This window comes from Sinocyclocheilus anshuiensis, unplaced genomic scaffold (genome assembly GCF_001515605.1).
Source record: "Sinocyclocheilus anshuiensis isolate Anshui unplaced genomic scaffold, SAMN03320099.WGS_v1.1 scaffold432, whole genome shotgun sequence".
Taxonomy (NCBI): Eukaryota; Metazoa; Chordata; class Actinopteri; order Cypriniformes; family Cyprinidae; genus Sinocyclocheilus; species Sinocyclocheilus anshuiensis.
The window spans coordinates 987,687-1,002,102 of NW_015557124.1; the positions used below are offsets into that span (position 1 = coordinate 987,687).

The 14,416-nt window shown below is 34.3% G+C and overlaps 1 protein-coding gene across 1 annotated transcript in view; it reads right to left on the reverse strand.

Moving 5' to 3' along the window:
- LOC107677841 (glypican-6-like) overlaps nucleotides 1–14,416 on the reverse strand; it is a 249,169-nt gene that overhangs the window by 122,854 nt on the left and 111,899 nt on the right. Inside the window, exons 3-4 of the mRNA XM_016472890.1 lie at nucleotides 13,834–14,204; nucleotides 2,873–2,895 (exon numbers count right to left, since the gene is read on the reverse strand). Of these exons, the coding sequence (XP_016328376.1) occupies nucleotides 2,873–2,895; nucleotides 13,834–14,204 (394 nt within the window). The remainder of the gene's footprint in view (nucleotides 1–2,872; nucleotides 2,896–13,833; nucleotides 14,205–14,416) is intronic.

Sequence of the window (14,416 nt, forward strand, 5' to 3'; positions counted from 1 at the left end):
AAAAATATCTTGATTATCCCCAAGACTTTTGGGCAAATATTCTGTGGACTGATGAGACAAAAATTGAACTTTTTGGAAGGTGTGTGTCCCATTACATCTGGCATAAAACCAGCACAGCATTTCATAAAAAGAACGTCATACCAACAGTCAAACATGGTGGTGGTAGTGTGATGATCTGGGGCTGCTTTGCAGCTTCAGGACCTGGATGAATTGCCATAATTGATGAAACCATGAATTCTGCTCTCTATCAGAAAATCCTGAAGGAGAATGTCCGGCTGTCAGTTTGTGACCTCAAGTTCAAGCGCACTTGGGTTATGCAGCAGGACAATGATCCCAAACACACCAGCAAGTCCACCTCTGAATGGCTCAAGAAAAACAAAATGAAGGTTTCGGAGTGGCCAAGTCAAAGTCCGGACTTGAATCCGATTGAGATGCTGTGGCATGACCTTTAACGGTCCATTCATGCTCGAAAGCCCTCCAATGTGGCTGAATTAAAACAATTCTGCAAAGAAGAGTGGGCCAGAATTCCTCTACAGTGATGTGAAAGACTCATTGCCAGTTATCGCAAACGCTTGATTGCAGTTGTTGCTGCAAAGGGTAGCACAACCACTTATTAGATTTAGCGGGCAATTACTTTTTCACGTAAGGCCAGGCAGGTTTTGACAGCTTTTTTCCCTTAATAAATGAAATCATTATTTCAAAAACTGCATTTTGTATTTACTTGCATTATCTTTGTGTAATATTAAAATCTGTTTGATCTGAATCATTTAAGTGTGACAAATATGCAAAAAAAAAACAGAAAGGGGTAAAAACCTTTTACATGGCACTGTATAGTTTGTTAATACGGTGAATTAGTGTTTTATTTTTCTATTTTTGTTTTGATTTTAATTTCAGTTAAAGTTTTAGTAATTTTTTTTATTTAAATGTCTAAAGTTATTATTATTATTATTATTATTATTATTATTATTATTATTAGTTATTTACTTAAACTAATCAAATGAGAAATCAGAATTGGAATTTTACTTGGAATTTTAATTTCAATTTTAATTACAATTGTATAGTGTGTGTATATAATATAGCTTTTCATGCTGAACCAGTAAACTCATTAGTAGTTGCTTTCACAGCCTCGTTGCGTTTATAACCAACTTATGCAAACAAATATAACTCAATCTTTCATAGATTTTATTTTATTTTTTTATTTTTTCTTAAATTGAAAGAGCGACTTCATGCTTCAGAAGAAGCTTCATGTGACCATGATGTAGTTTCATTTATAGTGTAACTTTTTTTTTTTACTTTTACTTTGTGAAGGTTATCTTGTAAAGCAAACCATGCATGAATCATAATTTTGTCAGTCACAGAACTCATTTTCTGCAATAATTCAAAAGCCAATGGAAAAATCCTACGGTGTTTTTGAGGGAATCAGAGTGATGTGAACTTACAGGTTGGTTTACAAAAACACATCATCCCTCCAGCGCTCCGGTAATCGTTGTTTATTTCACAAAAGCTCGTATGGAATGCAAGTGCAGAAAACTGCTGGCGATGACACAAACTAGATTTGCACACTGTGCTACTAATCCAAATAAAGCTCAGTCTCTCTACAGATTTACATTAGCGCTCATGCCAGCATTGCATGGCCTTTCTCTCGGACATTAGGCATGTCCGGCCAGCATCATTAGCCTCATTGGCACTGCCAGTGAACTAACACGGCAAAAGTCAACACGCCATCTGCCACCTAGAAAGACAGCTAAAAAAGTGGGTAAAGAGGAAATGTGAATCCAGTAGTGCAGGATACACATTCTACAAAACAAATACTCTTACATGCAGGGCCGTTTCTAGGCATAGGCGAGCTAGGCGGTCGCCTAGGGCGCCACCAGCTGAAGGAGTGCCAATGAGCGCACATACTGGCACTTGTAGCAGGGTTGACACAAAGAGTGGCATGGTCACCCTGAAATATGACTGCTGCCCCCACTGGATCCCCCAACATTATTGGGCTAGAGTACTGTCAATCTGACGATGCCTGTATGCCACTAGATCAGAGTGCTGTCAATTGCTGCCTGCTTGTTGCATGCAAAGTTTGCATTTGGAGCGCTCAACAACGCCATTAGATCGGTGGGCTCTGTCAGTGCTTTGGCAAGGTAACACTTTTTTTTGCCATGCAATAAAGCTAAGTTCAAAGGCCAATTTAAAATATTGGTACAGTAAATAAAGTGCACAAAATCAGTATTTTGTTTAGGCAGTATTTGTGGCACTTTTGTGGCACATTTGTCCAAATATTTGTGGCAGATTTGTCCAAAAGGTGTGCGTTTTTTGCGCCAATGCATTATTAAAGGATCATGTAATATTCCCATATAAACTTTAACATCCAATTAAAAAATATTTGTATAGTAAAATTCGCTAATTCACGAGATCAATACATCCTTTATTAGACCGCTTTGTCGAGTTAAATGCATTCTTACGGAGGTGTCGAAATGCTGAATCAATTCATTCACTTCCAACAGCGCTTAATGGGAGCAGCACCATAGAGGGCAGAGCGTCATGTTATTTAAAGGGGACGTTAACCCGTTAACGAGTAGCAAATGATTACGTAGCTGCATTGGTTACTTTTATGCCACTGATAAAGCTTTTATATGTAGTTTGGGGTAACAAAGGGTGTGTTGACCTCACCTTCATTCGAGTAAATATTAAAACTCCCACTATACTCCACACAGGACGAGCGGTTTGGAAAATGAATGGATGGAAAAATTTGAAACTAACATGCCAGCACAACTTAGCACATCTTTCACAAACTAAACCAACCTTGACTGAACTCTTGAAGAGCACCTTTGCTTACGCCCCAGGCAACAGAAGCAACCCACACAACAAGATTTCTTACACTCCTGCTGCATGATCACACTCCTGAAACATATGATTATTCAGAACAATGTCACACTCAACAGGAGAGAGAGAAATCTTTTAACATTGCAACTTCTGTCCAACATGACTATGAAATTTAAACGGAAAGCAAACAGAAATGTTTGCTTATGTTTCCTAGGTGTCATGCAAAAAGGAAAAGAAAAAATACTCAAATGTGTCTCCTCTAGAGTTAAGTTTATAACTCTATAATCTTACTGTATGTCAGCTCATTTGTGTCTGCATTTCTCTAAAGGCATTTTATAAGAAACATCAGAGAGATGGTGATCTTTAAATTAAACATAGGCTACTTAAAATCTCCATTAAGACCTCCTGAGCAGATCTCTGAAAGAGCAACCTTTGAGCAATAAAATCCTCCTCTGGAGATGAACATTCATATTCTTACTGAAACAAAAGAGCCAAAAACATATTTTAATGCAAACATGCAAACACAACTGTTGCACATACTGTGTCTGTGTTATTTCATTGTCCTTGAGATGCCATTATAGTTTTAATAAATATTTTGAATTGTTTTTTATTTTTATATTTTACATTATTATTTTTATTTTATTATTACGTTTTAGTGACTTTGTTTTATTTAATTTATTTAGGAATATATATGAAAATTATTTCAGTGAACGTTTAATTCTTTAGGTTTAAAATGTTTTTGTATTGTTTTAGTTTTTGTTTTAAGTTAGTTATATACGATATCCCTTGTACGTGCCATTAATAACTATTATTTAATTTCACTAAAACTAAAGCTTTGCTAAAACATTTTTATAGTTTAATAAAATTATTAAATCATTGTTAAAACTGAAATAAAGCTAAAATATTAGAGTACAAATTTGACTAAAAACCTAAATGAAAATTAGAAACGTTATATGAGCAACTGGACTATATAAATAAAAAAAAAAATACAATAAAAAAATAAAAATTACAAAAGCACATATCAAAAGTGCAAATAAAAATCTCAAATGGGGTAACATTTAAAAGGTTTCATAACCTTTTAAGTGTTTAAGGTTTGTTAACATACAGCATTAACATCTTAGTTAAGGTTAATATTAATATTTACTAACAGATTTTTAAAATCAGTTGAATCTATTAATATTAATGCACTCTGCACTAACATAAAATATATTGCTCATTGCCCCTGTTATTTAATGCAACTAATGTTATCAAATGAGACCCTATTGCAAAATATTGGCATAAATACTATAAAAGCATATAAATAATCCCATATTAACATTAAGTAACTAGCTGCAAATGTCACAAAGCTTGCACAGCTAAAAGCATCAGCATTTGTGCGTATGTTACGGGCCTCAAAACATGGATCTCTAAACCAAGATTCACCAACTTTGCCTTTCTTTCAGCACATTTCTAACGCTCAGTCAGAACTGAACGGCATCTGAGGACGAGCAAGAGCCAGTGGGAGTACAGTGACAGTTTAACCTTCCAGCTGAGACGCTGCCTCCAAAACAATCAGCTCAGTACCGCACATCACACACACACACACACACACGAGAGAGAGAGCCAGGTAATAACGACAAGCGTGCCGTCGCTGTATTTGCGGTGGATCACGCTCGACTGACTCTTTATGTGCTCAGATGCTCATCAGATTCTTCCTCTTCCTCTACAACTTTCAAGGGCACAGATTCGTCCGGGCGGCAGATCTGAATTTTCATAAAGATTATACGACACTGCTGCTGATCATGGGTGTGAGCCAATATTGAGGCTGTGAAATTTGGACGACAGATTGAGGCCTTTTACAAGGATGTAACTTCTACTGTATTAACGGGTTGGGACGTCATAATTATGACAGATGCGTTCAATACATAGATCGGAGCAAGACGGAGATTTTTATTAGGGTGACCATATTTTAGTTTTCAAAAGTGTGTGGGCGTTGGGGGGTTAAAGTAGTACCCAAAGTAGCGCAATGACCATATCCCAAATATCAAAACTCTAAATATGTAATTTCCATTCCTAAAGTACATTAATTATAGAATACTATTGTATGTTGCACATGCAACTTAAAAATAACAATAATCATTAAAATATATTATTCAAATACATTATTAATTGTACAGTACTATCTTAAACTTAAGAATAATAATAAACTTAAAATAATAATAAAGCTATTATTATTATTATTATTGATCAATACTACCACCAATATAAATTAATCAATATTACCATCAATACATCCACTGCGTCTGACATGTTTTCTCACTTACAAACAACTCTGAAACTTAAAGTTAAAAGTAAAAAAAAAATATATGTTTCCCACTCATAATAACGACTTTGTGGTGGTGTACATGTGCATTCAACTCTTAAATATGATACATACAACATACATAACATACACGCAATCTCAGATTGCAAAATAACAAAACCCATGACGTTAAGAAAAAACACAAGCTCAAAGACACCTATATTAATAAGCAGACAAGGCAACACTTCAGACACGGTTAGTGAATGCGACATTATCGTCAACTATACAATAGGCTTTATCGAGACATTATTGAGAACAATTTTGCTGAAGGTAACAAAGTCTTTCTTGCTATGCTCTTTTCAGCCAATTTCTTGCCAAAGTGCAAATCACAAACAGACACTTCTAATGTTCCCTGCTGTATTATAGTGAGAGACAGCCAATTATATCCACAGAAAAATACATTCAAGAGGAGAAGGAGTTCAAAGCCACTTTTATGTGAGAGCATTTTGGTGGTTGTATTATTGCAAGGTAATTTCAAAAATGAAAGGAATATTCACATTTTAATACATGTTAAAGTTAGTGTAAATACCAATAAATAAATTAATAAAAACACACTCAGATGTAAAAACAAGTTAACAGTTTCTGTGTTGTGCTTATTGTTGTCTATTGGGTAATTTTAGATTTCCTGGTTCCATATTCAAAAGTATTTTCTGAGGAATTCTCTTTAACTTGTATATAACCCAGAATATTACTCTAATGCTCAGAAAGAGCTGAGTGCAAGTCAAAATAGTCTTTGGTGAGTAATTAAAATGGAGATGGTAACTATGAGGCATTGCATTATACTATTTAAACAGCATCATAGGAACAATAGTTTGACCCTCATTAACACCAGCAAATTGAATCAAAGAGATACAAACAGTCAACTAAAGAGCAGTTCAGTGACTGCCAGCGACACAACGGCAAGGGCTGTTTGACATGCATATGCAATGAAAACAGCTAAAATAAAATAAAATAAAATAAAATAAAATAAAATAAAATAAAATAAAATAAAATAAAATAAAATTTAACTTTTTTACTAATTTTCTATTTTCTTTTGTGCCTACTTTTACAAGCCAGTGTGTTTCTGCTATTCCCCGCTGTGCTCACTTTTGAACTTTGTGGCTGTTTTGTATGTGTAATGGGGCCCGTTGCTTCACTTTACATCTGTGCACTTTCAAAGGCTCTTTCCGCTCAGGAAGGACACACAGCTGGCTGGATTTTAAAATGAAAAGCCGAGGAGAAAGACAGTCCCAGCGAGGCTGGTCCAGTGTCACTTATTGTAAAGTCAAAAGGCCCTTCTTAACAGTCAGGTAGGACAGGCGGAAAAAGTCACCCCAAGCGTCCTCGGCGAACCGGCTATCTGCGGCCGTGAAGGTGAAGGGCCGTGTTTTATCTTTTATCATTCCTACCCATCAGATCCTCCCGCACCTCCATGTGACTGCTTCAGACGATTGCTTTTTTGATGAACCCCGACATACGCTGGCTGACTAAAAGGAAAATACCAGAGCCGTGCACCGGGCATCTGTCTACCTGATCTCCGGCGGTCCCCTTCACCCCCGGGCCAACTCCTCAGGCTCAGGCCGGAGTGTCATACGGTGTTAGATTTACACCCTTGGGCCACCCGCCTGCTCGCTGATGAAAGGTGCCGCACTTGACAGAGTCTGCACTTCAGCCGCGTCTCAAATGTCAGGGGTCGTCAGGGACACGGCGGGCGGCAGGAACGCACCCACATAATGTCACAACACGGCCTCTGACAGCTTTGATGCTCAATTACCACACTGAGAACACCAACCACACACATGCACACAGACGTACTAAATACAGACGCAGGGTTATTATAGCTAACTAAAACTAAAACCATAAAAAAAAAACTATTTTCATAAATACATAAATAAAATCTAATAAATCTTATTAGAAAAATGTTTAGTTTAACTTGTAGTAAAATAAATAAAACTGAAATACAAATTAATAAAAATATTGACAAAAATAATACAAAGTACAAAAACACAAAAAATTACTAAAACTTAAACTAAAATTAAAATTAAAATAGAATACAACACTTATTCAAAAGATTAATAAAACTATAACAGTATCTTTATAATCATAAAATAATCCTGCCAAGACCAGCAAAAAATAGCATTTAGTTACATCATTTCAGGTAAATTATACTATCGTAGGTAAGTAAGTAAATAAATAAAAACACAAATACATAAATGAATGAATGAATGAATGAATGAATGAATGAATGAATGAATGAATGAATGAATGAATGAATATTAACAGAATAAATTTTGGTTTTTTTTCCTCAGCCAGTTGGCAACATTTCTCACTTAAATTTAGTTTAACTTTGTGTATAAATAACTAAAACTGATATAAAATGTAATTAAAATACAGACATAAAAAAAACATATTCAATATATTGAAAAAAACATATTCAATATAATAAAAAAAAATATTCAAAATATTAATAGAAACTATAAAAGTATCTCAATGATACTAAATTAACACTCAAAACATCATTATGACAGAATGAGGTGTTTTTATGCAACTAAAGAAGTAATACATTTGTTGAAATAAGTGGGGGGGGGATAATAATAATAATAAAATACAATTTTAACTTTATTAATATTATTATTTCAGCTAGTTGACAAGGAAACATTTCTAATTTTTTTAAACATTAAATTATGTTTTAATGTTTAAAAACGTTAAAAACTTAAGATAAAAATATGTTAAAAGAAAACGTCTCAGGTTACTTATGTAACCATGGTTCCCTGAGTAGTAAAACTTTTAGTTTAGCTAATTGGTGACATTTCTCATTGTATGTATTTATTTATTTAATGAATAATAATAATAACTTAAAAAAACACCTATTACAAAGTACAAAGTACCTATTACACCTAGTACAAAATGTAAAATATACCTGTAAAGCACCTGTAAATAATCACTTTGGAAATTCTTTCATATAAATACAATACATTGTGTTGTATTTTTTTTTACTATAATTCTAACAATTATTAAAATAAAAACTAATATAAAAACGAATAAAACTAATATAAAAATAAAATCTGATTAAAAATATGAATTAAAAACTATAATAGTATCTCAATACTAAAATGACAGTGTCAATCGGTGAAGGAGGTATCCTTATGCAGCTAAATAGTTCATGCAAAAATTTGCATTTAGTCATGTCATTTCAGGTAAACTCTTTCACAAAGACTTGAAGTATTGCTGTTTTTACAGAATGTGGCCTTCTTGTAAACAATGTGGTGAGCTCAGCTCTCAAACAAAAAGAGTATGTGCACTTGAAAATCGGTGGCGTTCCCATGAGAAACCATCAATGAGACACTAACAGACGTCTGTTCAGCAGACAGACAGGCTACTGATCCTATTGAACCAGGCAACTCTATCCTCCCAACTGTAAGAAAAGAGTTTCTTTTTTAACGAAAAGGCCTGATAAAGCATGGAGAACTTCCAAAGTTCGCTTTAAGGCCAAGCTCGCATTATTTTTAAATGCAGCTATGCAACTTATATTTCTAACATGTTTACACTGAACAGTGATTTGCTTAGGCTCTTATTAGGATCAGGATTTATGTCTGTAAAAAAAATCAAAGCTCTCTTTGGACTCTTCAAAATACAATATCCTGGTGAAAATTATTTGCATTCATTATTGTGATGTTTTTATCAGCTGTTTGGACTCTCATTCTGACGGCACCCATTCACTGCAGAGGGTCCATTGGTGAGCAAGTGATGCAATGCTACATTTCTCCAAATCTGATGAAGAAACAAACCCATCTACTTCTTGGATAACCTGAGAGTACATTTTCAGCAAATTTCCATTTTCATTTTTTGGTGAACTATTCCTTTAAATCAGATACCACACACACCTCTAAATACTCTAATGCTGTTTTGCAGCAGTTTAAATAACTTTATCCTCAAATCTCTGGAAAAAATAATAATAATAATAATCTGCTAAATATTCTTTTGGAAAATCTTCTTTCACGGAAAACAGCAATGAGGCCTCAGATTGCAATTAATCCCAAATATGTAATAGGAGCTGTTTATTCCCGAGCAGACCAGTGTGTCTCAGATGATTTCTGCACACTGACATTAAAAATACACATACTTAAAAACAAGAAACATAAGAACAGTTGCTCCAATTGGATGAAAACAACTTCTGTTATAAATGTAAATAATTATGTATTTTATATATTATTATATTATAAATCATTCATATTCAATAATTCATAGACATTAACATTTGAAAGTACATGAACTTTTAATATTTTGTGTATTATATATTTGATAATGACTTACTTATTAGTTAAAATAAAGTGTAATTATATTATACTATATTGCATTATAATATAATATAATATAATATAATATAATATAATATAATATAATATAATATAATATAATAATAGGAATGACATTTCAAACATAAAAAGTATTTAACCTATTTTCAGAGATATTAATATTTGAACATATATGAACTTCTCATCTGTTAGGAACAATAAAGGAATAATTTGCTAATGACTTTTTTTATTCAAGTTAAAATAAACTGTAACCTTTTATTTATCTCCTTTATTTTTCAGTTTATTTGCACAATTTAAAAAAATCCAATTGCAAAATGAAATCTGTCTAATGACAAACCATTAGTGATCTGAACAGCAAGAGCATTGAGTTCTTTAAATTAGTAGCAAAGCACAAACAGCTTGTTTTTCAAAGCAAAACCGAGCTACAAATGAAATGTCAAAATAACCACAGTATCAGGCTAGGTATATGAGCGCGTTCGTGCATGAAGACAACATTTTAGCGTGTTTCTCTTCATGTTTCCTACATCGGGTCAGTGATATCCCTGCCCCGTACAGGTCAGAGTCCTGTGAAAACAGGCCTGGTCCATTAGCACACAACACACAGAGAATCAAAACACAGCCATTAGTGATGCTGCGTGATGGAGAGCACAGAGACACTCACATATGAGTCTGTCATCCTGCAGCATCCTGGAGAAATATACTCATGTGTACCTTAAGATTGGATGCAAACTGAATTTCTTTGAACACCATTTAATTTACTTAAAAAGCTTTTGATTTATTTATTTATTGTAGCTAGAAAAATGTATTATTGGTTTTAGACATCTGTATACTTAAAAAAAAAAAACATCTTTATGAAACCCTGATGATTAAATGGATTTACAATTTACATCATAATTTAGAAAGCTTAAATTACTGGCATGTTATATTAAAATGATACCTTTTTTTTTTTTTACTGCAAGAGAGTTAAACCTGCCAGTCATAACTAAAAAGAGTATTTGAGATGGGGCTTGGAAATACAGTGTGTGTGTATGTATACAAATCTATCTATCAATCTATCTATCTATCTATCTATCTATCTATCTATCTATCTATCTATCTATCTATCTATCTATCTATCTATCTATCTATCTATCTATCTATCTATCTATCTATCTATCTATCTATCTATCTATCTATCTATCTATCTATCTATCTATCTATCTATCTATCTATCTATCTATCTATCTATCTATCTATCTATCTATCTATCTATCTATCTATCTATCTATCTATCTATCTATCTATCTATCTATCTATCTATCTATCTATCTATCTATCTATCTATCTATCTATCTATCTATCTATCTATCTATCTATCTATCTATCTATCTGTCTGTCTATCTGTCTGTCTGTTTTCGTTTTTTATTAACAAATCAATAAATAATCAATATCAATGAACACTAAAATCAACACTCACAAAAGTTTACACAAGCAAAAAAAACAAAAAAAAAATATCAATAAAATATGTACAAAACAAACAAATAATAAATAAGTAAAATGCATCCATTAAGCCATGCATTCAGTTCAGTTTTACAGGAATGCAGACATTCGTGGCATGTTTGTGTAAAAGGGTGAATGAGGGGTCAAGGTGATTTTGTCCTTGTTTCTCTTTGCCTTTCTTCTCTCTGAGAGTGTCACGTGTGTGTTCCTGTTTGTCTTTATTTGGTCCTTCCAGTTCCTTTTCCCATTATTAGTAATCACCTGTTCCTTGTTATTAGTTATCCTCATCACCTGTCTGCCCCTCGTTATCTGCCCTATTTGAGTTTGAGCCCGTTCTGCTCTCCCTTGTCTGGAATTGTTCATGTCAACCTTGCTACGTGTGTTTTTCTGTTTACTTCTGATTATTAAAATTAGTAAAATTCTCCTACGTCTCCTCGCTCCTTTGTTCCGCACTCCTACACAGGAGCAGTTCCGTGACAGAGAGACTCCTGCTTTGATATTGGCATTGAAACTGTACGTGCAATATGAATTATATATACAAAAATAATCAGAGTTGATTAAAAGTGTGTGCATTAGTTTCAACTTTCATTTCGATGGCAATGTCCTTTAGTGAACTTACTTTCAAAACCTACTTTTTTTTTTTTGAAGTTTACTAAAAGGAAAATGTCTTATCATATCATTACTTTTGCATACACTGCTAAAACATTTAAAGGTAAATTTGAGGATTAGTGCAATTTTGGTGAAAATTAACTTCTGCTAATATGCATTTTGTTAATAGCAGACATTTGCAGAGTCCAACAGAGTAATTATAGACTCTTTGTTTCAAGAATCTGGGGTCTCAGTAAGCATTTCTCAAGAACACTTCTCCTAATGACAATTATATGTTATTACCCAATAAATATATTTGCAGTTCTCCCTACTGCTGTGGATTGGACAGACGTGCCATTACAAACAATACGGCCTGATTGGCTAAGAATAATCCTGCTCAATCATAATCATGTGAACTTTGTCAAAGTAAAAAAAACAGAACAATTCAAACATTTATGTGGACCATATCTATGTCTTTTCTATCCCTATGTAGTTGTTAAAGCAGCTTTAAAGTAGCTGCTGCAAATCAGGCACGTCTTTAGCCATTCAGAGCTGTTCACAGACGATTGTCTGATGCATACAAACAAAACACAAATGGCTAATGTTCCTTTAATGCAAATCACTTTCGATAAAAGCATCTGCTAAATGCATAAATGTAAACGTAAATGTGAACTATGATGTTAATTAAAAGTACAGGAAATTAATAAAAGAGAGAAAGAGATAAACCTGTTGGAGATTGGGCTGGGCAATACTATCACACACATATATATATATATATATATATATATATATATATATATGAAAATCACATCTCAATTATTATAATATTTTTTTTTTAAATATGTACTCATTTATTTAGTTATTTAATTGTGTATTTATTTATTTAAAAATATCCTGTTTTTGTGGTTCAAGCTGAGTTTCCTTTTTTTTTTTTTTGTTATTTTCCAACCCCTTCACCATAACCCTACCCCTCACACAAAACGTCCTGCATTTACATTTTCAAAACCAAAAAAATGACCCCCTGGAATTCCCTACATTATGGGAACCAAATGTCCCCACAAGGTCCTAACCAGGTACACACACACACCGAGACTTGCTACTGCCAATACATCCACAACATGCTGCTGTGAGCATGTAAGAAATATTGCTGCTGCAAATATAACATACATGAAATAACCCCATATAGCGTACATGAATCACCTCGTAGCAGATCTATACAGGTGGAGCTGGGGAAGCTGGAGGGTTTCTGCAGCAAGCTGCAACTGCTACGGCAAGCACTAGTCATATATTTGAATGTTGAGCAGCGAGCTCATTGGCTACCGATACAGGAGATAACCAATCAGCTGTGCCATGTGATAATGATGTCATTACGTCAGATTGAGTTAGACCTATTGGATTGCGCCATCTAGAGTTTCATGCCAGAAACCTGTATATAATTTGCTATATATTGCTCAGCCCTTAACCCTAGCTTAAGGTGAACGGTGATCTGCGACAGATGTGCTCATCTCTCATGCTGAACGTCACAGAGGTCCTTATAACGCACAAAAACAACAGTCATTCCTCAATACCTCTGCCATCACAGACGAACACAAATACAAAAGCAGCTTATCTACATATTAGCTCAGCAAAAGCCCGTAAAACAGGCCAGGCCTGGCTGCCTCACTACATTCTCTGGACTTCTTCTGCAGCAAATCTATCAATAATTATTCTAATCATCCAGTAAGCCATTAAACAGCATAAACATCCAGCGGAAAATGTGATTGAGACGAGCTATCAAAGGCGGATCTGAGCGATGGCAGAGATGCCCGCTGCGGCTGCCAGTCGATCGCTTTTATCTTCCCTTCAGAAAAACGTCCGTGGCTCCGCAGGGCATCTCTCATCACGGATGTCATAACCTGTCCAGCGCGCGGCTGTCACATCAAAGCGCTTCTGTGCTGTTAAGACGCATTAACACTCATGTAAACATGCAACCTAGTGACCTTCAGAAAAATACATACAAAATAACAGCTTCTACAAAATATACATGGTGTTTATACAAAGTGTAAAAGACTAATACAAGTTTACAATAACTAACTATCTAAATAAATAACAAATATCAATAATAAAAAATATCAATTTTTAATAATAATAATAATAAATGGCTTCACTAAATTATGCGTTTATACAAAAAATAAAGTGTGCTTGACAAAAAAAAATCCCAAATTATATCAAAATAAATATTTACACATTTAAATGTATAATAATAATAATAATAATAATAATGCTGATGATATAATATAATACAATATTTGCGTTTAAATATATATAGGCCACTTCCCGACCCACCATGAGTCCTTGAACGAACGAGCGAGCCGCAATGAAGGCCTTAGTGACCTGAGCCTTGAGCTTGCGCGGCACGTCTCCGAAGGGCTTTAACTGGTCGGTGTATTTGCTGATGCACTCCAGATAGTCGTCTGTGAAGGTGTACTGAGAGTTGAGCAGCTGGAACATGCGCTCCAGAAGTCTGGACCAGAAGTCGTTCAGCACTTCCTCCAGGTTGACATTTCCGCCGGTGTAGTAACGCTTGAGCTCAGAGAACAGATCCTCGAACATCTCCGAGTTGTGCGTGTACAGTTTGCCGTATGTGCGCACAAACATGTCATTCAGCGACTTTTCCGAGTTGTCCAGCAACTCCAGAAAGAACTCTGAAATAGAGAGAAACACAAATAAAATTCATTATAGATGCATACATAAGATATATTTATATGTGACCCTGGACCACAAAACCAGTCATAAGGGTAAAATAGAGATTTAGGAAATAAGCTTTTCATTGATGTATGGTTTGTTATGATAGGACAATAGTTGGCCGAGATACAACTATTTGAAAATCTGGAATCTGAGGGTGCAAAACAAATCA